The sequence below is a fragment of the Plectropomus leopardus genome, chromosome 10, assembly GCF_008729295.1.
Source record: "Plectropomus leopardus isolate mb chromosome 10, YSFRI_Pleo_2.0, whole genome shotgun sequence".
Classification (NCBI taxonomy): domain Eukaryota; kingdom Metazoa; phylum Chordata; class Actinopteri; order Perciformes; family Serranidae; genus Plectropomus; species Plectropomus leopardus.
The window spans coordinates 27,872,901-27,895,570 of NC_056472.1; the positions used below are offsets into that span (position 1 = coordinate 27,872,901).

General features: G+C 39.5%; 1 protein-coding gene across 1 annotated transcript; it reads right to left on the reverse strand.

The window, feature by feature from the left end:
* Positions 1-289: 289 nt before the first annotated feature.
* ttll4 (tubulin tyrosine ligase-like family, member 4) lies at positions 290-22,064 on the reverse strand. Its single transcript, XM_042494520.1, has 21 exons — positions 21,939-22,064; positions 19,197-20,468; positions 17,654-18,128; positions 16,670-16,838; positions 16,501-16,577; positions 16,300-16,363; positions 12,564-12,682; positions 12,367-12,477; positions 11,457-11,533; positions 11,123-11,317; positions 8,931-9,013; positions 8,704-8,832; positions 8,396-8,518; positions 8,202-8,300; positions 6,668-6,802; positions 6,451-6,588; positions 5,779-5,875; positions 5,351-5,561; positions 5,059-5,126; positions 4,842-4,912; positions 290-4,004 (listed from the first exon to the last, which is right to left on the reverse strand). The coding sequence occupies exons 2-21, from the start codon at positions 19,833-19,835 to the stop codon at positions 3,815-3,817; spliced, it is 3,270 nt and encodes a 1,089-aa protein (XP_042350454.1). The 5' UTR covers positions 19,836-20,468; positions 21,939-22,064; the 3' UTR covers positions 290-3,814.
* Between the last annotated feature and the right edge of the window lie 606 nt (positions 22,065-22,670).

Consider the following 22,670-nt stretch of genomic DNA (forward strand, 5'->3'; position numbering starts at 1 on the left):
AAATCTTTTAAAACATGGGAAAAGGACAATAAGCACCTTGGTTAACAAATGTCCCCAAAAGTGGCAAAGAAATTAGTAGATTTGAAAAAAATATTTTTAAAGAAGCTTTGGAAATATTTCTGGAGAAAAAGATTTCCAATTATCAAAGTGATATATTTAAAAAAATTTAACATTTAACAAATTAATTATATTTTAAAGCTTTTTTTTCCAGATCATTTCTGTGATATTTAATTATTTTTACTTTCCTGTTTCTTTTTTGATTGTTTTTGTGCTAATTTTTCCTCTTCCCATATTTTTGAAAGAAGTCAAGCCAACTTGCCCAGGTCTCAAAGGGTTATTTATTTAAAAGGGTGTACTTGCATTATAATACTATTACATTGTCATTATATTAATGGCATAAAATTGTGTCAGATAACAAAAAAGGGGACAATATATGGTCCAGCAAAACGAGTTGGGAATTTCAATTATTAGTGAAGGTAAGACAAAGAAGAGAGAGAGAAGTGGATGTTTTCATGTGACAGCTGCACCTTTCTCTTTTACAACCAGCTCTGCCGGTCAGTTTCTTCCTACAGACGTTGGCTTTAAGAGAAACAGTACCTAAACATTTGCAACTTCAAGTAGTTATTTTTTCTGAAAGTGTCCTCACAGTAGATGTATACATTTTTGAAACAAGATTTTCCCCTGAGGATACAATAAAAAAAATCTTCAACAGGTTCCCCTCAAACAGCAAACACTGAGCCCTAATGCAACACTCAGATAATCAGCTCAACTCAAACTGTTAATGACTTCAAGTGATACTTTGTAAAATAACGTTTCTGTCGATAAACATTTACTGTCACGTTCTGTAGGGTTAGATTCTGGCGCTGGACTCTGATTTGGCAGCTTTCAAGAACTCTAAATAATTCTATATACTATATTCATATACAAGTAATCGTCATACAGAAAGCCCTTTTTTTAAAGATAAGAGATAACTTTGACACAACAGTGTTAAACGGCTTGAATTTAAAATGACATAAGTCATTAGTAATATTATTTTTTGTCTACTAACTAGCATGTCAAACCAAGTCATCATCTTCAAGTATCTCTAACATACTGTCATAAGTCAACACCATTATTTAAAATGAGGTTTTGTCAAGCACACCTGTATCACTATCAACCAGTGGAAAAAAAATCAAATCAAGTATTTAAAAGATGTTTGAAATACGCATCAGAGATCTCAACACACCACACACAGTCTGGTAAGCTCCGTCTCCCTCCCGTCATTTGAGCCCTTTTTTCTTCGTCTCTCTACTCTCACTCAAAGTTTGAGTCCATAAGGCTGGGAATGTGAAACTTGTGCGATCAGTTGCTCAAGTGTCCTTTTAACATTAACCCAACAACAGTCTAAGCTTTAAGACATTTCAGAATTATTGTGTCATTATTCATCACCTAAACTCTGGGCCGCTGGATTCTGCTTTGTTCTTGCTAATGTGAGCACATAAAACGACCTAGCATCCACATGTTGCTTTGTGTTTGTGAGGAAGACCAGTGTGTCTCATTCACAGTTTAAGTTTAGAACTAAATGCCAGTGAGGATCGACACATGTAGGCAGATGGGATTCTTGCTCTTAGCTGGGATTTACTGAAAATGGCACCGCGTTATAAAAAAACACAAACACGGATGCCAGTGAGAAGATAAAAGTACCATTTAGTCTAAAGCCCCATTCGCACGGGACTAGTATTACCTGGGGATCTTATGTATTTCGAAAATACCCCCCTAACCTCCCCCTCCACACACATCTGTGTTTTTACTCAAATTTGCTGACATTATTCCCCAGAGCAGAAAAAAAACAACATCCCAAAATCACAGAGATGCTGATTTGCACGGGACTAATATTATCCCATGACCTCTCTGTTTGCCGAAATACAGTAAGTCATTTGCCCTAGAATTCTAAATTAACAAATTGCGGACATGGCCAGTTCGCACAGATTTGAAATCACAGACCCCCTCCCACTACAGGAGGTCCACACGTGACACTTGTCCCGTGCAGACAGGGCTTACATCTACATCCATTGATTTTAATGCCTACCTACTGCAAAGACAACTCTGAAAAGTTATCACATCAACAAACATTTAATCCTGTGAAAGGACCATAATAAAGTAAAAAACGGATTTAAGCATCTACTAGGGATGTCAGGAGAACTGATACTTTAGTGCCAAGTCAGTGCCAACATTTTGAAAATGTTATGGTACTGGCTTTTCTCAAGTATTGTAGGTACTGGTGATGCAATTCTTCTGGACCTGACAAGGACATATACGCCTGTAAGTGCTGCTCTTAAATGCACAAGGAATAAGAAGAACATCCACCAGCACAGAAGAACAAAAATAACATGTTGAAGACAACTCCAAGTGCAGCTGCAGCGACAGCTTTGCCTCTACTCATCGACAAGAAATGTTTTTAACTGAGGCCAGCGTATTTTATTTTTTATTCTTCTCAACGCCGCATATTTTCACTCCACTACAAACAACAGCAGCGTGACGAGGCACTGAGCGTCTCTTCTGCGCTGAGTGCTGCACGTCTGGTGGCTTTTTCCCGCAGAAAGTTGAAAATTGTTAATTTTTTTGTAAAACGCTGCACTGTCACTTTTCATCAGCCCTCCAATCACAATTGAGGAGGGGCGGGACATTGTGCTGAACAACAACAACAACAACAGAGGAGAAATATGTGAATATACTGTTGGTTATATATTAATATACGTTTTCTCACCCACAAAAACTAATGAACCCACATAGACATAGTACTCTGCATTTGAGGCAGCTCATCAGGGATTAATACTTAAAATTTAAATTTAATTTAAATATTTTTTAATTCAGAAGTGTAGGTTTAAGTGCATGGGCTTTACTGGTTTATTTCTGTTTTCTACTGTGGCATCAAATTAGGTATTGAGAATCATGTAATTCTACTGGTATTAGTAAAATACTTCTGGTATTGTGACATGCCTTGTATCTATCAGGCGTGCAGCTAGATCAAACATGATTGGCCGATGCATTGCCCCACGCTGCTGCATGAAAGCAAAGTTGACCAAGGTTTAACTTATTCTGCGTATGTTTCTCCTCTGTGTCAATGCAGTGTATTTTTTTTTCATGCAGTGCTAATATCAGTTTGCACTTGGACTTGATGATCATGCTCACATGCTAAGAATGTCATAAGATAAAAGGAATACACTGTCGTAGTGCTGAAACTGTCACACCGCTTATGTTTGCCTCTGTTGTCATCAAAGTTGCACCATCTTTGGCTGGTTAAGCCACAATGTAGATCTGACGAACATGAAGTTGACTATGATTGTTGATGTATCTCCAGCATGTTTCATGCTTCTGCAGGATGATTTTAATACTGATAGAATTATTGGAAATCACCGACTGCTCAGGATACATTTTATCCACAGTTGGACAATCGCTGGCATTTAAACTGGATAAAACGTGAAGAAGTAATGGAAGTTAACCTCAAGACTAGAGAGGATTTGCCACTATGAACTGGTTTTAGTATTTAAACAGTGTACAGTCAAAAAGTGCCACTATTTTCTGCATAAAATCCAACTGGTGTATAGTTACTGTAGTACTACCTTTTGAGAGCCAACAACACTTCTGTTAAAGACCACTCCCTTCTGCAGTGCTAGCTCGAGCTTACAGATCTAAGAACATTTCTCATTCAGAGTTTCAGAGCTGTTAGACTAGAAAGATCAATAGAGCGGTGTTTGAAAAGAGGTGAGTGCTAAGTCCTACACCCTGAGCTTTGTGTCTGTTCTGGGTACTGATGGTGTTATCAAACCGAGTCTCAGAGCGAGGCGAACTGATGCGGCAGCAGGCTCTGGGTGAGGCTGGGCTGAGGACTTGCACAGGCACTGCTGGTGACACTGGATCCAGGACTTGGTGAAACAGGCAGGCTGGAGACGGAAGCAGCCTCCCGGTCTGAACTGTCGTCATCGTCTTCCTGATGGGAGCGGTGCTGATGGGTGACTATCACCCTGGAGGACAAGACAAGAGAGGGGGAAATCAGGGTAATTTACTGTTTAACGTATAGTAAATCCTAACTCTGTAGAACTCCAATATTATGTTTACAGGAGCAAAATTTAAAGTGTCTGAGTTGTCTGCACATGGTTGTCAACATGAACGGGCAGCTAGCAGCTAACGGTGGTAACTCCACATACAGCACCAAAAAACAGCAACCGTGCTGACAGAACTAAGAGTGTTAACCGTGTGTCGTCCCAGTATTAGCAGTAACCGCTGTATGTGCTAGCCAGTGGGATACACGTATGTTCAAGTGCTGCCGGACTGCCTTACCTCAACAAACCACACAGAAACTCTGAATACAACACGTATTTATGTTCATGACACGTGCAGAACCTTTCAGCAGATTAAAAGTTTCATCATTGAAGCGTGTATTGTTACTTATTCACAATAAACATTTTGAATCTTTTATCAAATATGCACCCATGCAAGGATTTGTTAACTTCAAAGACAATTGAAATTAAGCCAATATTCATGTTCAATGCGTTCTGTCTTGTCTTGTTTGTAGTCTGACTAAGCAATTTTGATTGAGCACACTCGCCGAAATGCAATCTCGAAACCCATCAGCTATCCTGTGACAACAAATTAGCTTTATTTTAACTAAAGATTACATATTAATATGATTAAATGACGTACTATATCGGGCCTTGTATTGACCAATATCTGTTTATTTATATTTATCTGTATCTGTAAGGGATCTGGTAGCAGTATCACCACAAAATCAATGGTGTTGTGTGTGTCTGTGTCTTTGTGTCTGTGTCTTTGTGTGTGTGTGTGTGTGTGTGTGTGTGTACCTGGATTTGATGGGGCCGACAGGGTCTTGGCTGTGGGATTCATACCTAGAGATGTAGCTACACTTAGACCACTAGAGAGACGCAGAAAGACACAGTAACAGAAAAAACACAGAATGGCACAACAGTTCAAATCACAACATTAATTTTCTGATTATCAAAGATATCACATCAATAATTTATTCAGACAAATATATTCAGTCAGTCCACTATTTCTCACCATATGAGCAGGGTCACTGGTTCCAAGATGGACTCCTTTCTCACAGAGTGTCGTCAGCAGACTGATACCTGCACGCAAGACACACAGAACCCATAAATCCAGCAGTTTTGGTGTTTTCTCAGCCCTCTGTGTGTCATTTCCTCCTTATAATAATCCAAGAAGCTGTGCGTTTCTTCTTCAGTTATGAAATAGAGATTAGCCTCATTCTGTGTTCAGATGGTGATCAGGTTTTTGGGTGAAGCTGCAAATCTGCTGTATCATTATTTTGAAAATACAACTGAAACACACATACCTTTTGTCCTGTTGTTCCAGTGCTTCTGCTCCCACTGGTCCAGCAGGATGTTGATGTATCTCGGACACTCAAAGAAGCGAAGGTAGCGGGATGACGACGCTGATGGAAAAATACGCTCAAACTGTCCTTTACGACTCAGCTCGTCTTCGCTCTCTGCCAGCACGCGGACGTCCTCTGGAGTCAAGATGTCCAACACTGAAGAGAGGAAGTCCTGAGCGAGATGGAAAAAGAGGCATTGTTGTACTGTGTGTGGAGCTTCTTCTGTTGCACCCACCTTTAAACTGTGCTGAAGAAGCTTTTTAATTTTTTTTTAAAACTAGATTAAACACACTGGTTTTAAAACATCACTTACCTCTGATTGAATGTATATTGCTGTATCATTAATTCACTTTCCTTAGTTCAAGCGTTGTGTGTTTGTGGTAAATTACCTGGTCGGCGTAGCGCTGTGTGAGGTAAAAGGCCCGTTTGACCTTCTCATCAGCAGACAGATCTGGCTTGGTCCTTTCCCTGTTCCCCCCACACAAACTACACACACACACAAAAAGGTGTTTTTAACTAAACAGTCTTTTCTGAGGTTGTAGTTTAAGCTGAACTGTATTGATTTTTTTCCCTAAAGTGTGACCAGATTTAACTAGTTTCATCCCAGTATAGTCCGGTATAGACTGTGCCATTTTGGGTTGTCCCAAATGAAAGATGATCATCGAGAAAGAAACGTGGCGTTAACACAGTCGTCCTATGTCGCACAGTGAGAGAGGCTCAAGGATGGCCGTTGTCACGGTCGTGCGATCACGGACAGCCTGGCATACACTTCTGACAGTGTCAGAAATTTGGGATGAGATCTCATTGTGTGACTGCTGTTACCACCTTCTTCTGCAAACCAACCAACAGAAATGCAGCAAGAAATAGACGTACATTATAGCCTGCGATTCAGTAGGTGACGTCGTCGTACAGTCTGCATACATCAAACTTGATGTCTTACGCAAGTTTATTAGATCCATGTCACACAGTGTAGCTGCACTAAACTTAAAAGATTACTAAAATCTCAGTCTGCAGGAGGCTTAACAGGACCCCTTGTAAAGCCTGTAGTACCTCGTCCCTACCTGCTGGTGGAGCTGGAGGTGCTGCTGCAGGAGGCGACCACATCATCTTTTTGGGGAATATGGAAGCCAGCCAAGTTCAGGAGGTCTCTGATCATCTGACCTTTGACTGAAACATCCAGCGCTGTGTTGGAGTGGAGGCTACACCAGAAACACAATAGTTACAAGATGTAGTTTGAAAACATGTGTGCGTATGTACGTGTGTACGTGTTTATGTTACCTTGGCGATATGTTGACCTCCAGGATCCAGGGTTTGAGCTTCTCATCCAGCATGATGTCAAAGCCAAACAGCTCGTGGCAGCTGTAAGGTGTCCGAACGTGCATCTTCAGCAGGCTGTTAACGTACGGCTCTGACCTGATAATCAACACACAGGACAGTTTTTCATCATTATTTTATTATTTCTTTTCGAAACAGCTTCTCTAATCATTTATCACTTCAGCTGCAGCGTTTCACATGGTTTTCTAAGACCCCTTCCTTTACGTTTTGATTTATGCCCAGAATAAAAAAAAAAAGATTTCTGTGATATTTTTGGGTGAGAGTAGTGTTATAAACACAAGACTCAGACATAATCCCTGAGATTTATTAAAGCTGTGACGTGCAAAATTGCAACTGTTTAAGTTTTCCCCACCAGTGAAAGATTTCTTTCTCTGCTGCGAGGACACACTTCCTGTTAAGTAGAGGTGTAATGGTACACAATAGTCACAGCTGGGTTCATACCCAGGTTTAGAAGTTACGGTTCAGTGTGAGTTTGGTACGGTGGGGAAAAAACAAATGCAAGGACCTGTTTCTTTCATTTGTTTTGAACAGACAGTAGTGCAAGTGTCAAAGATAAATATGATCCTCTTGCTAAGGACTGAGTAATATTTTGCCCCTGGCACCTTTGGTGAACTGCTTTCAGTAAAACAATAAAGAACGCTTGTCATGCCTGAGAATAACCACCGCAGAACCTTGCAATTTTTGCCCTTTTTGAAATGTGTGCCAATTTTCCTGAGTTTTAAAAAAACCCATTAGTCCCTCAAAAATGAGATGGCGCAGTAGAAAAATAATAATCTATATGAAAACTATAAGTTCCTTGCAATTTTAGTGCCAGGGACCTTTTGGCCGGTTCCAGTCAAGAACCGGTTCCAAAGTTGTCCAATCCATCTGAATTGTTTGCCTCCCAGCTTATCCATTCCTTTTATCGATGCCAGCATATTTTAACAAAAGTTAAGCATTGCAGATATAGTCAAATGACAACAAACTCATGCGTTTGTGCTGACAGAAACTTGCAACAGGGAGGAGTCTTGGCACAGAGGAGGAAATGGTTCAAAGTGTGGCCTCATTTCACAGTGAAAGATGATACAGCGCTGCATGTACTGTCTGTAAAGTGATAATTCCAAGTGAGGGTGGACACATTGCAGCAGTATGCTGAAACATCTTTCTACACCACAGGGGCTCAGATTCAAGATATGCTATGTATTTTGCACTCTATGCACAGGTACCACTGTTTCCTCACTGAGCATCATGTCCATTAGCTAAGGTACACATCCTGTTGTGAAAAATTCAGGCTTAGAATAATTACTTTTTTTCCCACACAGAAAACTGTTAAGGAATCAATGAGGGAATCAATAAGGAATTGGACCAATTACCAGAATTGATAATAGCACTGGTCTCAATGAAATGTCATCAGTTCCATCCCTAAATGCCACTTTTGTGCTCTGGAACAAACCAGCACAATTACCCAGTAAAAAAATGACTGAAAGTGCAAACTCACGCAATGATGGTTTTGATCACAATGTCTTTAATCTTCTCCCAGATGAGGGTGGTGTTGACTCCCTTAGAACCAAGATACTGCCACAAGGCCTTCAGAGCCCTGAAAACACACGAACACATGTGCTCAGACACCAGACAACAAGGGTAGCAAAGATCTGTCATATACTGGAAATTCTCTTTTACAAACATACAAACCATTTGTGTCCCTGGCAGGCCTTGTCGTCGCTGTTAGACTGGTATTCAGAGTTCTTCTTGTTGACGCTATAGTTGGTGAGATGCATGAACTTGTTACCCAGAGTCTTCATGGAAGACGAATACCTAAAAAAGAGAAACACAAAAGCGGAATTAACTCAAATATGACCTCTAACATCAGCTTTTTGCAAGATATCTAATTGTGTCGCCAAACAGCCACATTGACTTTCACCTTTGTTCATGTTCCATTTAACATTAACTCATCGACAGTATTTGGCCTTGCTACTGCTGTGGTTGAGATAAAAACTTACTTGCAGCTGGCGAATCGAACCAGTCCGTCAGAGAAGATATAAATTCTGAGTGGCTCGTAGGAGGTCACATAGACGTAGATCCGCAGGTCAAACTTGTTACCACTGATGAGGTAGGGCTTGTGAAGGTACCTGCAAAACACCACCAGAATAAAGATGTTTTGACCTGATGATTCAGGTTCTAGGATACTAAGGTTCAGACCAGGAGTATTCTCTTCTGGGACACTTACTTCTGGACCAGCAGTGGTCTCTTGCGGGGCATCTGGCTCCATTTGTGAATGACCTGGATACCTATTCCTCTGGCTGACGCAGGCTATTAGACATGAGAGAAAGAGAGAATGTAACTAAACATACATTTCATAAACCTCAACATAATTTTCCTCAAACATCATGATCTGTATGACTAATTTGGACCAATGTTCAAACTTTTAAAGTTTAAAGAGTAAAGTTGCTAAGAACATTACTATGTAGGTATATGATAACCATCATCATGCTCAGTTATGTCTCATAATTATTTGCAGCAATTTGTTTTTTTTTTTGTTTTTTTGTTACACGGATTTGGTGATAAATTGAAGCATTTTTTAACAATTGAGAATTAATAAAATGGTCAAAAATCCATCCAAAATACCACATTAAAATAAACTAAGACCTTGAGGAACACCACAGAAAAAAAACATGCTTTGATTTAGCATCAAAAACTTTTGACATTTTGGGATTTCTGTAATAATTGCATTTTTCTGCGATTGGATGACAAGCACTTCTGTTCTTTTTACTGTTGAGAAACCCCCTCATTGGTTTTTTAAAGGGTTTTTTTTGGGGAACCAGTATTGTACAAATATCAAATATAAAGTACAAATGTGTGGTAGAACACCCCACCAAAACACCTCACACCCAAGAAAGTAATTGAAACAAAAGTAACAAAAAAATATTATTAAAAAAACAGGCTCAATGAATCCACAAACGTCTCAGCTTCCCAGACATCCCCAATTTATGCAATTCTAAGACAGTCTAAGGACCTCACTATGCAGGAAATAACTAAATACACTAGTCAAAAATAACACATTTGTACTGCATTAGTAAAACTGCATGTCTTTGTTCCAGACTGCATGAGACTGATATAAAATGGGCATGTCTACAAAGAGACTCATTGATACCTGTGGAACCCATTTCCATTCAGATATCTTGAGGTGAGAGGTTGAGGTTTGAAAATGGCTATGCCGGTTTTAGCCCCTTTCCATGCTAGTAAGCTAGCATGATACGGTTGGTACCACTGGATTTCTTAGGTCCTCTACTTTTATATGATACCAGTAATTTAGCTCTACCTTTAAAATTCAGCCTGCAACAGCTTCTGAAAGACAGTAATGTTTGCTGAGGATGCCAGTATCCCCACGGAGTGTAAGAGGTTAATTACTTCCTTCTTGACTGCAAGGTGATGAGGTGGTTCGTCCACTGAATTTAGCTTCTATCTTTATCTTTTTGACCTGTTTTTCGCTGCTGTCCTTCAAACACATATTGTAGACCATTCTGCTGCTTCTGTCTGAAATCACTTGTTTTGTTTTTCCAACATTTGATAAGATTACTTCAGTGAATGCAGTTACAGTGGGCTCCATGCCTGCTCTGACAGCTCGACGGACTGTCAGAGGATAACAACAAAGCAGCGGGGCTTAACAAAGGCTCACTCAATAATGTTTGCAGCCACAAAAATTCAAAACACAAGTTCACATTAATCTATATTTTTCCCACTGTTTTGCCTTTACATATTTGGTGCAGTTACAAAAAAACCTAAACTGGATGCACTGCCACAGGGTTGTACCCACCAGTGAGGTTGGACATACAGTTTACATCCACGTCTGTGAAAACGTGGATGCTTCACACACAGAAGATCTATACAAACAATACCCAAGGCTCTGATGTCATGGCGAAAAACATGTTTTATGAGGCCCCCGTAACCTTGAACTTTTATCACCAGATTCTGATCAGTTTATTCTTGAGTCCAAACCCAAGGCCATCCTCAGATATAATGTTCACAAAAATTACATGGCTGCAAAGTCACAGTGACCTTGACCTTTGACCACCAAACTCTAATCAGCTCATCCCTGAGTCTACTCGAACCTTTGTGCCAAATTTGAAGAAATTCCCTGAAGGTGTTCTTGATATAAAGCGTTCACAAGAATGAGATGAATCAGGACACAGTGAACTTGATCTTTGACCACCAAAATGTAATCAGCTCATTGCTGAGTCCAAGTGAATGTTTATGCAAATTTGCAAAATGCAAAATTTGAAGAGATTTCCTCTGCTGAGGATATCACTTTCACAAGAATGTGCCGCAGTCAGACAACCCCGAAAACATAATACCTCTGGCCTTGGCTATTGCCGGCATGATTATGTACTTCTAAAACGATGATATACTTGCAGAACGTACAGGTTTGATGATCCATTTCTGCCTGGAGCCACCGTCCTCCCAGGCCTTGCGTAGCAGCTTGATGTCCTGAGGAAGGACGAAGGTGCGGGGGAAAAAGCTGAACTCTTGTTTGCCAAAGCGAACCTGCATCTTGGATAAGTTCCTCCACAGCCGGTCCTTTCTGCCGATTTGAAATGTTCCCGGGAAGTGGTTCAACTATGACAGAAGAAAAACACAGCCAAGATAAGAGTAATTCTGGACAGAAGCTATAAAAAATAATTTGACAACATTTTTCAGAATTAAGGCTTCCCAAGAGCACAATCTGGTACGAGCTGTGAATCTACAGTTTTTTTACCTTCTGGTGCTCCCCAAGGGCCTTGAAGCCTGGAGACTTCATGTGGTGACCCCAACAGCCCAACCAGTCATGGCTTTCTGTATCAACAATGGAGCAGCAAATGGTCATATATGGTAATTATCAAAGTTATCAATTCAATACTTACATTTGATTGGTTTATGAAGTCATATGTATATATGTATATGTGTGTATATATATATATATATATACGCGCACACACACACACACACACACACACACACACACACATATGTCTTTGTGTACATTAGTATGTATAAATGTGTATGTGTTTACATGTTTATATTTATATGTGTAAGTATATCTACATGTATATGCTTACATTCTAGATACTACTAGTAATAATTTAGGATTTAGATATAGGTATGTGTATATATACGTTGGTAAATATCGTCATTGTCAGGTGCAAACCTTGTATCTCCACATTTCACTATTTTCATTTTTTTTCATGAATTAATTCGATTGGTTCCCCTCTACGTTTATCAGTGGGCGTTACCATTTCCCAACCAACGAAATGTATTTAAAAAAGCTTGACTAAACCTCCTATCTCCATAGCAATTTTAGAGATAGGAGGCTTGCACCCAACAGCAGCAATATATGACAAGCCTTGAATTTTTGTAGGAGAGTTTTTAATAAGTTTAATTGTCTAAAAAAGGGGTAGGATTACATAAGTTTATACCTCTTCCTTCTCCCTTTCACACATGTAATTTCATGCATTCTGCTGATGGAATTCATTATGTCCTTTTTTTAAATTTGTCTTTTGTTGATACGTTTTTAAATGTTGTTTTGTTGTATTTTACATGTTCGAAACAAAGACATCCATCAGTCAATCAAAGTAGTATGCCATTTTAGACACAATCATTGGCCACCCCTGACACACGTGATGACTTACTTTTGGTGGCCTTGAAGTGTGACCTGCCGATGGTATGTTTGACGATATTTGGAGTGACGGTGCTAATCTTCCATTTTAACAGTCGTCTTTGTTCAACAGGCAGCATCTCCACTGTAGAGCACACAACAAAAGGTTTTTTTTAATTAACATTTTCCCACACAGACTGCAGGTATAAAGCAAATACTGTGTCTCCTGACCTTTCTCATTGGCGGTGCTGAAGTAGAGTGTTGGAGGGATGAGGGGAAACAAACTGGGAACCAAAGCTGGTCTCTCCTCTCTATCATCTTCTGCCCCCAAAGACATCGGCTCCTCAACACTGAGAGAAAGACAAACAGCTGAATGATTAACAGACATCCAAAAACCTGAGTCCTGCTTTGAGTCAGGTACCAGGCAGGTGACCTGCAAAAAATTGATATTTTCTTGTGTTGCTTTACAAGTGTTTAAACCTTTGAACCCTATGCAAATTTGTGGGATGTCTAAAAAAATTTGTGAAAAAGGGTAATGAGCAACTGGTGAGAAATGTTCCACAAATTGCAAAAAAAAAGGAGGTTTAGAAAATTGTTTTTTAAAAGTTAGGGAAAAATGTCTAAGGCAAAAGAAAAATGCTAAAAGGAACTAAATAATTATCATGATGAAAATTATGTTACTGAATTATTTAAATTTTTTAAGCTCTTCCATTTCTTGTTGCTTCTTTTTTTTGGAGGCGGGGGGTTATCTGCTTTTTTTTTTTTAATTAGGTGTGATCAGGTGTAATCATCATTGTTTCAAATGTACTAAATGTGGGAAAAGTCTTAATTTAAATGTGCTGCCAGTACTGCAGCTGGTGTTGGTTCTAATTAAGTAGCGGTTCTTGAAAGTCACCCATGCAGGATTCGCACAGCAGATTCGAACTGACCACACTTGCATACACTGTAAGTCATGCTACTTTTTACTGTTTATATCAAAAGGAGAGATGGTTGCATGTGAAGGTCACATTTGAAACTCATGAAGCATTCATCGAAACTTCATGAAGCATCTGCAGTCGAACTATCTAAAAGGAGAGATGCCAATTCAACATATACATCAAAACACAGTCTGAAAGACAACATCTTTACAGACATCAAAGTAATTTCTTAACTTTCTAAATGTTGCAAAAAATGTAAACTACAATGTTAAAGTCTTCTGCTGAAGTCTATCCGATCCGTGCCCTTTCAGCACCACAGCTCCGCTTACCATGTTGCTATTAAACGAGCAAATTGCTCACAACAAAATTAAAAAGTAATGCAGCTCAAGTTACGTTCACTGACTTCTAACTAACGGAAGCTGGCATCCGGTCGCCACTTTAGTTTGTAACACAAGCCGAGTGCGGATTGGATAGATGACCATTTGCACTATGTGCTGGTAACATGATGCATGTGTGAAGTCGGTGTTAGAGACACGACAAGGAGAGAGCAAGTGCATGTTGACAAAGAGTCAAGATAAGAGACTTTATAATCTACCTAAAATGAATGCTGCCACAGATTTGAATACTTCTTTTCACAGAGATGACGCTATTTGTGAGTGGGGATCCAATGAAGGCATAATTAAACTAGCGAGTAGCAATATTTACGCAGCCCAAAATAGGCGGTCGCAATTAAGTCCAACATTTCAAAATAACAGCAACGGGAAATCACACACAAAATAAAAATAAACTCACATGACAGTCATATAGGAAGGAAGGGAAGATGGATGAACAGATGGATGAAGGAAACAAAAACGATGTTATCCTCTTGCTGATCTTTCCCCTTAAATAAAGTCCTTCCACTACCAACATGTATACATTGGCATGACAGCTAGCCTAAGCTAACTTAACACTATACTGGACATACAGGAGCTATAGCTTTCAGGAAAGGCTGGGGAGGTGAAGGGGTGTATGTAAATGAACACATAAACAAATCAGCTGGTTGAGGGAAAAAAAAGGTGACAATAGTGGTCCCTATCCAGGCCGTTTTAACAGAGAATCAGCTCCGAGTCTTTGGTAGGGAGTTCTATTATTGAGGCCATCACAGTGGAGAACAATATGACGCACAATGCAGCAGACCTTTCCACCACGCTCTGCTGCTTTCAGCCTCTTTTCACAATTGCGGTGAGAGAATGAAAGCGAGAGAGAGAGGCCGAGTCCACAGGATCTGATGGATGTGCTGTGTTTAATGGCATTTTAGAAGATTAATTAGAAACCAGGCTTTGATGTTTAAGAAAGTGACATTTTGAGCAGTACTTAGTTTTTTTTAGATGAGAAAAAAAAACTCTTGACACCTCAGGCACTGGTCTATTAAATGGACAAAAATATTTTTTTAGGACCTTACATTTTGGGCATTGACCTCATTCTTCGCCGGAACGCGTCATTTTATGATCTAACTTTAGAGCCGAGGTGCGATGACTTTGCTTATAGTTGCCGGATCATCATCCATTATCATTCATCTCGTCTCCTGTATGAAGATCGGAGGGAGAAATGCACATAGATGCGCAGGAAGTGGTTGTTAGCATGCCAATCCGTAGCAACACAATAACTAAGGCAACAACTGAGGTTAGATATGTTAACCAAAACCGCCATATCAGATTATGTGTGCTTTTTTGGCAACATCACATCGGGCATAGCAGTAATGAATAGACACAGTGTTAGGAGGTAAGAGTGGATAAAAAGTTCTTGAGGAATGCAATTTGTTTTAATTAAAACATTTTTCATATGAGATATATGTATATATAAAATCCGTGAGTACATGTTTGTATGTGTATACATTATACATATGAGTATGCTGGCGAGTCGCACTGCTGTTCCTAAAAAACGGTAAACAAAATGTACGACATAGTTTTACCTTGTTGTCTCTTATCGTGTTTTATTTTCGTTTAAAAAGGCTCGTCTAGGAAAGGGCTTTGGAAATGAGCAGTGGTTATGAAAGCTGTGATACATTACATAAGATAACTGTTGTGCAGTTCTCTATGGATGATGTGTTTTTCCGTATCAAACACTGAACTAACTAAAATGAAAAAAATTGGACCAGGCACTGAGTGTGTGAAGAAAGTCTTTCTCAAAGTGAGTCTGGATTTACACATTTGTCGAAATAGAAGGCAATCTGCTCCACGAGAGGGAACACAGACAGGTGTCGGGGAAAAACTGCCACAGGAGGGAACAGTTGTCCTCCACGGCGTTTGCGTCAGTCAGTGTTTATGTTCTTGTGGTGATCTTGAAAGTCAATGTAAGTAAATAGACACAATAAACCCTCAACACACTTGTACTGCACTGCGCACAAAATGTGTTTGTTTGGTTTTTTTTTTTTTTTACAATCGAGCTTTGAAAATTATTATACATTAATATCGTTGATGCTTTTTTTAAACCAACATCCATCCTAATCACAAATTTCAAATATTCATTAATTTTCAGATTTTTAACCCTTTAAATGCCAGTTTTTTGTCATGATGCCACTATGTTTTTAGATAAAAAAAACAAAAACAAAACAAAACAAAAAAACAAAACATGCCAAGTAGATTTTATTTAAATTATTATCACAGCCTGGGATATGTCAGTAATTAACAGCTATATTGATTGTGACAGTACACTGAGTAGATAAAGCATGTATTTTCTCCATATGCCAAATATGGTTGGAAAAAAATGACATCATAAGGTAGAAAACAGTAAAAATAATAAATTCTAAGGGAAAAACCCAGAAATATTACAATGCATGTTTTTATGCTTCCATGGCTGTGGGATCAAAAGATGAAGTAACAGTATGAATGAAACAGCTTTGTTCAAACAGTGTATTTTAGACTGATTGTAGATTGTAGGAGCTGAGCTGGAAATTAAACTACAATACACAATCTTAGCAAAATGTTTGCCATATGCATGAACACAGCCAAATGAAGAATAAAAGTCCCTGAGGGTTAAGCTTGTGCATGTGTGGTTTTAGTGAGTCTTACCTAGAGAGGATGCCGATGGATGCTGTGGATGAGGTGCCATTGATGGATGAACAGTCTGAATCATCTGAAGACAACAAAAGACAAATAAAATCAAAAGAGCAAACTAACTGAAGGAAGCTTGAATATGATGGAGTAATCAGAGCGTATATTGTAAGTATGACTATGTGCGAATTTGTGTGTGTGTGTGTTTCAATATCTTACCATCATCACTACAGGCATTTTCCAGTTCATCAGGCAGCTCCTCCTCTACTCCATCCACCTGCATAACACAATCCTGACTGGAAACAAATATACAAGGTGAAATATTAAGATGGAGAATTATAAGAGGGGAAAAAATCTATTGATTGAGAAGCAATTAGCTGTTGCTCACCCAGACAGCTGAGTCTCTCCAACTACACACTCCTCTGTTGGCGAGGGAGAAGAGGCAAATGGAGGGGAAGCTGACATGGAGACAGGCTGTCCGTGCCTGGTCAGGTGGATGCCGGAGATCTGAGTGGTCACGGAGCCAACCAAGGCTCCAGCAGGACTGGAGGCCACAGCTGCGAGGGAAAGGAACAGTCTGTTGATGATGGTCCATTTACGGTTTCATGCTAGCAACATGGAAACTCGTGTATAGTGACTGTGTCCATGATTTTTAATGCACAGATCATGGTTTCTTTTTTGGACTTCATGACGATTAATAGTGTTTAATAGTGTGAAAAAAAATAAACTACAAAGTATTCCATTTATCGCTTTAAAACCCCTCAACACTTAAGGAACACTTAATGTAAAATAAATAAATAAATAAATAATAAACACTGCTCTGGACTTTGCAATAAATGTACCATACTCTGCAAATAAAGAGGGATCCAAAAATTAGCTGGGAGGGGTGGGGGGGTGGGGGTAGTAAATATAATCAAAAAGGAAAAAATGTCCAGAAAACTATATTAATAGTTCTCTTACTCTACTTTTTTAAAAATAATTATTTTCAGGTAATTATCTTGTTACATTTGCTAATTTCTTGCTATTTTTTTGCCATTTTTTGTTATGTTGTGCACTGCGCTCTTTTCATGTTTAAAAGAAAAATCAGGGCAATTTGTTTAGGTTTCAAAGGGTTGAATAAATTTAGAGCAATTTTCTTCAGTCTTCTCAGCGTAACATTTAAATGTGAGCACAAAAAATGCTGTTCAAAGAAATGCCTGACAGTATCACCAGGCATCCTTGTAATGGTGAAAACTTCTGTAAAATGTGTCTTTTATATTTTTGAAGTTCTTGACCCTGCAGATTTAATAACTAGACTATCTAATATTCTCTTGTCCTGGGTTTTCTTTGACATCTAGAGAATATTTCACAATAAACCAATAACTCTGATTACCTGCGATGGCATCCTGTGGTGAGTCTTGCTTCTCCTGAGTGGCACTGACATTGGCAATGAGCACATTTGGCATGGAGCCATTTGGAAAGGGACCGTTTGTTGGAGGACTGATTCCTCTGCATGTTGACAAGGTGGCTCCCGGTGCACGCTGACTTTCTGGAGCCTGCTTTAAGTCTACTGGTGCTATGGTTTGGGCTTTGCTGTTTGTCGTTGCTGGAGAAACACCTCTGACCACCAGTTGATTGTTTAAAGCAGATGGTTCTGTGCAACTGTTTTGTCTCCGACTGCATTTTGTTGCATGATCAGCGGAATTACTCCTCCTTGTAGCTGAAGTTTCCCTTGTTGTGCTTCTTATTTCTACTTTTGTGCAGTCCAGGCTGGAGGCATCCTTTGCCATTGCTGCCCCCTGACGTTCACAAGGACTAAGGCATTGAGGAGGCACTGACGGCGAGGAGGAACAGTCTGCAGCTTCAGGCTGAGAACACAAAACAAGGAAAGGTCAGATGTGGAAGAGGAAGAAGCAAGTGGACTTAAATACAGCTTGACAAATGACAAGGAGTATGGCACCCCAACATGATCCATAATTACAAGGTTGGGTACAAAAAACTACACAATGCTCTCTGGCGGACAAACTAATGGTGACCACAAACCCAGTTTGGCATATTTGTACTGTAATTTCTGATAACTTATAGGCTGTCATAAACAGCAACAGTGAAACATCAGCCTGGTCGATTTATCAGCCCAGTTCCTCACCTTTTTACTGTAGTAATCCATACAAAAATATATACATTACTATACAGCCACTGACTACTGGGTGGCCCGGACTCAGATGAATACAGTAGTTCCAAATGGACAGCAGGAGCGCCAAAAATCAACCTCAAAGCAAACAAAGTCATTTTTTTTTTAATATTCTTATGGTCACTGCAGACTAAGACATACACTGTATGCATTAAATGTTAACGCCGAGGTAGGCGGTTTTGATAATGGTAATATTAGGCAAAGATCCCATTTTAAACTTGGAGCATTTTGTAATTTAAGTGAGTTGAGAGAAAACTAGACTTCAGCACCTCCCCCGCTCTGTTTTCAGGCTTTAGAAAATCTAGCCCGTGACCGGAGACTGTCCAGTTACGGGTCATTTTTAGGCTAGGGGTCGACAGATTATCTGCCTGGCCGATTATCGGGGCTGAAATTTGGCATTTTGTCAATTATCTGTATCAGCGTTTCATTTTAATGATGGCAGATGAAATCCATTCATGTGAAAATGTGCGTGTAACACTCAACCAACAACAGCGAGGGCAGTATGCAAAACATGCAAAGAAACTTTTACTTTGTAAAACCTCAGGGAGCTATTTTTATTCATTCATCTTCATTTAAATTTTCACTGAATTGAAAAATAGGGGAAAAAAAGCTGAAACACATTTGCTGTACATGATGTTTCAGTTTTGATTAAACATTTGCTAAAAGCATTTAAACAAAGTTTTGTGTTGGAGTTTGTTACTTGAACTTTGCTGCTGTGTTCATATTGGGAGGCATCAACACTCACCATCAGCTTGTGCGTTTGCTGCAGAGTGGGCTGTCCTTTGATGAACAAGTCTTGATGACAAAGTGGCTCCAATCCCAGCGGCACATCACCCCTGGCAGCTTGACATCTGCTCATTGCTAAACCATTTCCAGATTGCGAGGTTTTCAGCGACATGCATTCCTGCATGGTACCGGTCAGCTGGACATTAAACTCAATCTGGCGTTCCATTTTAGGGACAAAGGAAGGGGTACTGGTGTCCATGAGGCTGCTACCAGCCTGCTTCAGTCCTGCTGCCAATACCTGGTTTGTATTTTGCATCCCATTAAGTTGTTGTGGCAGGTTTGAAGACCCATCTGGCACAGCGGTGAATCGGCTCTGGGTGTTGGTTTTATTTCCATCCCCGTTCTCGCCTACAGAAACCACAGATGGGGCCACTGTTGTCTGCCTCAGGGGGGAAGCAGATGAGGCAACATTAGAGGCGAGAGTTTTGGCTGGATCCTTTCTCCTGGATAGCTCTAGGGAAGTCAAACTAAAAGGCACTTTAGTGGCCACAACTGTCTTGGCGTGTGTACTGACGGAGGTTGTAGTGGTGGGACTATCTGCGCTGGAGCAAGTCCGAAGCTTCGGCCCACCCCAGGGGGAGGACTGGTTGGTGGGCATGGCACCGCTCAACAACGCTGTGGTTATTTCTGAAGGTTAAAGCGCAGAGGCCTCGTGTGGAGACTGACAGGCCGGAGAGGAATTAAGAGTCAGAACAAAGCCTGAGGTGCAGAAAGGTTTTGTGCTTGTCCTGGTTGCTCCCCTCTCAGCGAGTCGTTCCTCTGTAAGAGTTATTTGAGTTGTCAGCTCCAGTGGAACGGAGTTGTAAAATTTCTGTTGGTCACTGTAGATTGACTACAAGTTCTTGATAAATCCTGACCAACAGTAAACATAACTGCCGCCACAGATGCAGTGACAGCAGCACAACACTTGGGCTGAGTGCCTGTGGTCGAGGGGCGGTCGCAGAGTTAAAAGCCTTCGCGTGAGGCTCAGACAGGCAGGCACATGTGGTTTTTCTCCTGAGGAAAAGTGGTTCCCGCTCAAACTACCAGTCAGAGTTTGATATAACACTGCAGACACAGTTTCCACCTCCTTATTCTCAAAAGCTCTGAGGATGAAATGTCACCTTTAGACCTCAGACTGGATACTTGGCTTATATCAAGCTGTCACGTTTTACAGGAGAAAGTGGTGTCCTTGGAGTTCTCATATCTCCCTCAGCTGATTCGAAGGATGATGCACCAACACATTTCATCACTGAAAGTACACAAGAAGAGAAAAAGAGTCAGTGTGAGAGAACTTACTCTTCTATAACAAGAAGTTATTAGAAGAACATAAATTACATATAGAAGTATAGTTAAGTGTACTGATGTCTTTCTTTTTGTACCTGGGTATACACAAGGATGAGTGTGAATATGTGTGCACGTGTAATCACTAGGAGTGAGGGGAAAAAAATAAATTCTGCATATTATTGCAATATTTTGTGTGATAATACTGTAGTGATACACAAATTGTTAGCAGTTAATGAGACGGATAACCAATATTTGGAACCAATAAGTATTTTAAAAAATTATGAAAATCTTCCTGTCAAGATTTAGAATTTGAAATATGAAAAACTCCAACACAAAACTTTGTTTAAATGCCTTTAGCAAATGCCTATTCAAAACTGAAACTTTCAACATCATACACAGCAAATTCCAAACAACTTTTATTTATTAAGTAAAGTGAAAATTCAGATATAATGAATAAATAAAAGTAGCTCCATAAGGTTTTACAGAGAAGAACTTCCCCCATGCTGGCACTTTCTTAGCACTTTTTAATAATCAATTTTATCAGTGATAATTAAAATAAAACGCCGATACAGATAATGGGCAAAATGCCAATTATTTGGACCCCTAATGTAAATATTAACATAACTAAAATCACAAGTGAAACATCAACTTGTATGCAAAACAAGTAATTTAGTCTAAATACATAACGTAGCTTTGAGCTTTTCATTTGTAAGTCCTCTTTTAACAGCTACTACGATAAACTACACTAATGTGATGTTGAAATTTAGGACAGTCGAAGCTGCTTACTTTAATGGTATTTCGTTAGTTTTGTGATACAAACTGTCACACAAACTGTACACAGTGAACAAAGTTGTATTGGGTGATACTGAAAAGATGCTCTATCATTGAAATCACGGCTATGTGAGCTAAGTATGAGGTGAGTTAGCTAGCCTGCAGCGTTATCACTAAAGAAAGAAATGCTACTTGCATTATATATCTGGATGTTACCATAAGTTTTTTGTTTTAATTATCTTTACAGGAGACCTAGTACAGTGTGCTGAAACCGGCCAACACTGCTGTCAGTGTGACGGACGTCCTGAAAGGGAGAGTAGTTTCACGTGTTTGCGCTTCCCGGACACGCCGCTTTAGCTTAACGTTAGCTACACAACAAATCTGCTGTCGTTATCTAAAATAATAACATTAGCTCGAGTCGGACTGACTTTACACATCAAAGTATTCTTGAAAGCGACCCACTCATCCTCGTGGTTTAATAAAAACAGAATTGTCAGCCCGTGTGTGTCCGTTTCTGTTTACCGCTGCACCGTCCAGACAGCAGCGTTAGCTTAGCAACAACCATCGACACAACACCAACTGTCAATGAGCGTTTGACAAACCGCCCCGGTTTCAACGATAAAACAGCCTTTCTATCAGTCTATAAACATTTATTTGTACCTACTTCGCCTCCTGTAGTGTCCAAAACATGATGTCCAGTTGCTGTCTCGTTACAGATTCTTACATCGTAGTAAAAAGCTGAAAATCCGAGTGAAACATCATCATAACCGAAGATCGTCTAATGCGACAAGAGCGACACATTCGTCAAAGATGCGCCGCTGCTTCTTGTTCGTTGGTTTTCTTCTTCTTCTTTAGTTATTCTGGCGGGCTACAAAACCAATGTCAAAGATCTATGCCGCCACCTACTACACCGAAGGAGTAATAGCATTACTTTATTTTATAAAAACTATCACAGGGGTGGAAACAAAAGACAGAAAAATAAAATAAAATAAAAATTACTTGACGTTTCTAAAGTTGCTTTATTATGAATATTAAACCTGTTTAGTTTAAATATTTTTTTAAAAAAATAACCATTGTACTTGTTGGTCCCTTATCTCTAACAGACCCCTGCCAGACAGTTACTGCCTTTTATTGTACTGAAAATAAAACTCAACTATTCCAATAAAACTTCCAATAAAAAGTCCCTCCACACTCCTCATCCATTCTTTTTTATTTTATTATTATTCTCGAACAAAACTAGGCTTGTGTCATAAGGTCAGGCAGATCCTCCCCTGGCGACTATTTTCTTCATAAACAAGCTTGATTTTTGTTTTTTGTTTTGTTTTGTTTTCTTTTCTTTTCTTTTTTCTTTTCTTTTCTTTTTTCTTGTAATAAACTTTGGCATCTTATTCACAAG

Bases quoted from the DNA above. Each gene is read 5' to 3' on its own strand.
- ttll4 (XM_042494520.1), bottom strand. From the start codon at position 19,835: ATGCCCACCAACCAGTCCTCCCCCTGGGGTGGGCCGAAGCTTCGGACT. The intron at 12,683-16,299 runs GTAAGACTCACT...TCTTTCTCTCAG, and splicing joins TCCATCGGCATCCTCTCTAG to TGTTGAGGAGCCGATGTCTT. The intron at 6,803-8,201 runs GTGAGTTTGCAC...GTTGATTATCAG, and splicing joins GTGATCAAAACCATCATTGC to GTCAGAGCCGTACGTTAACA.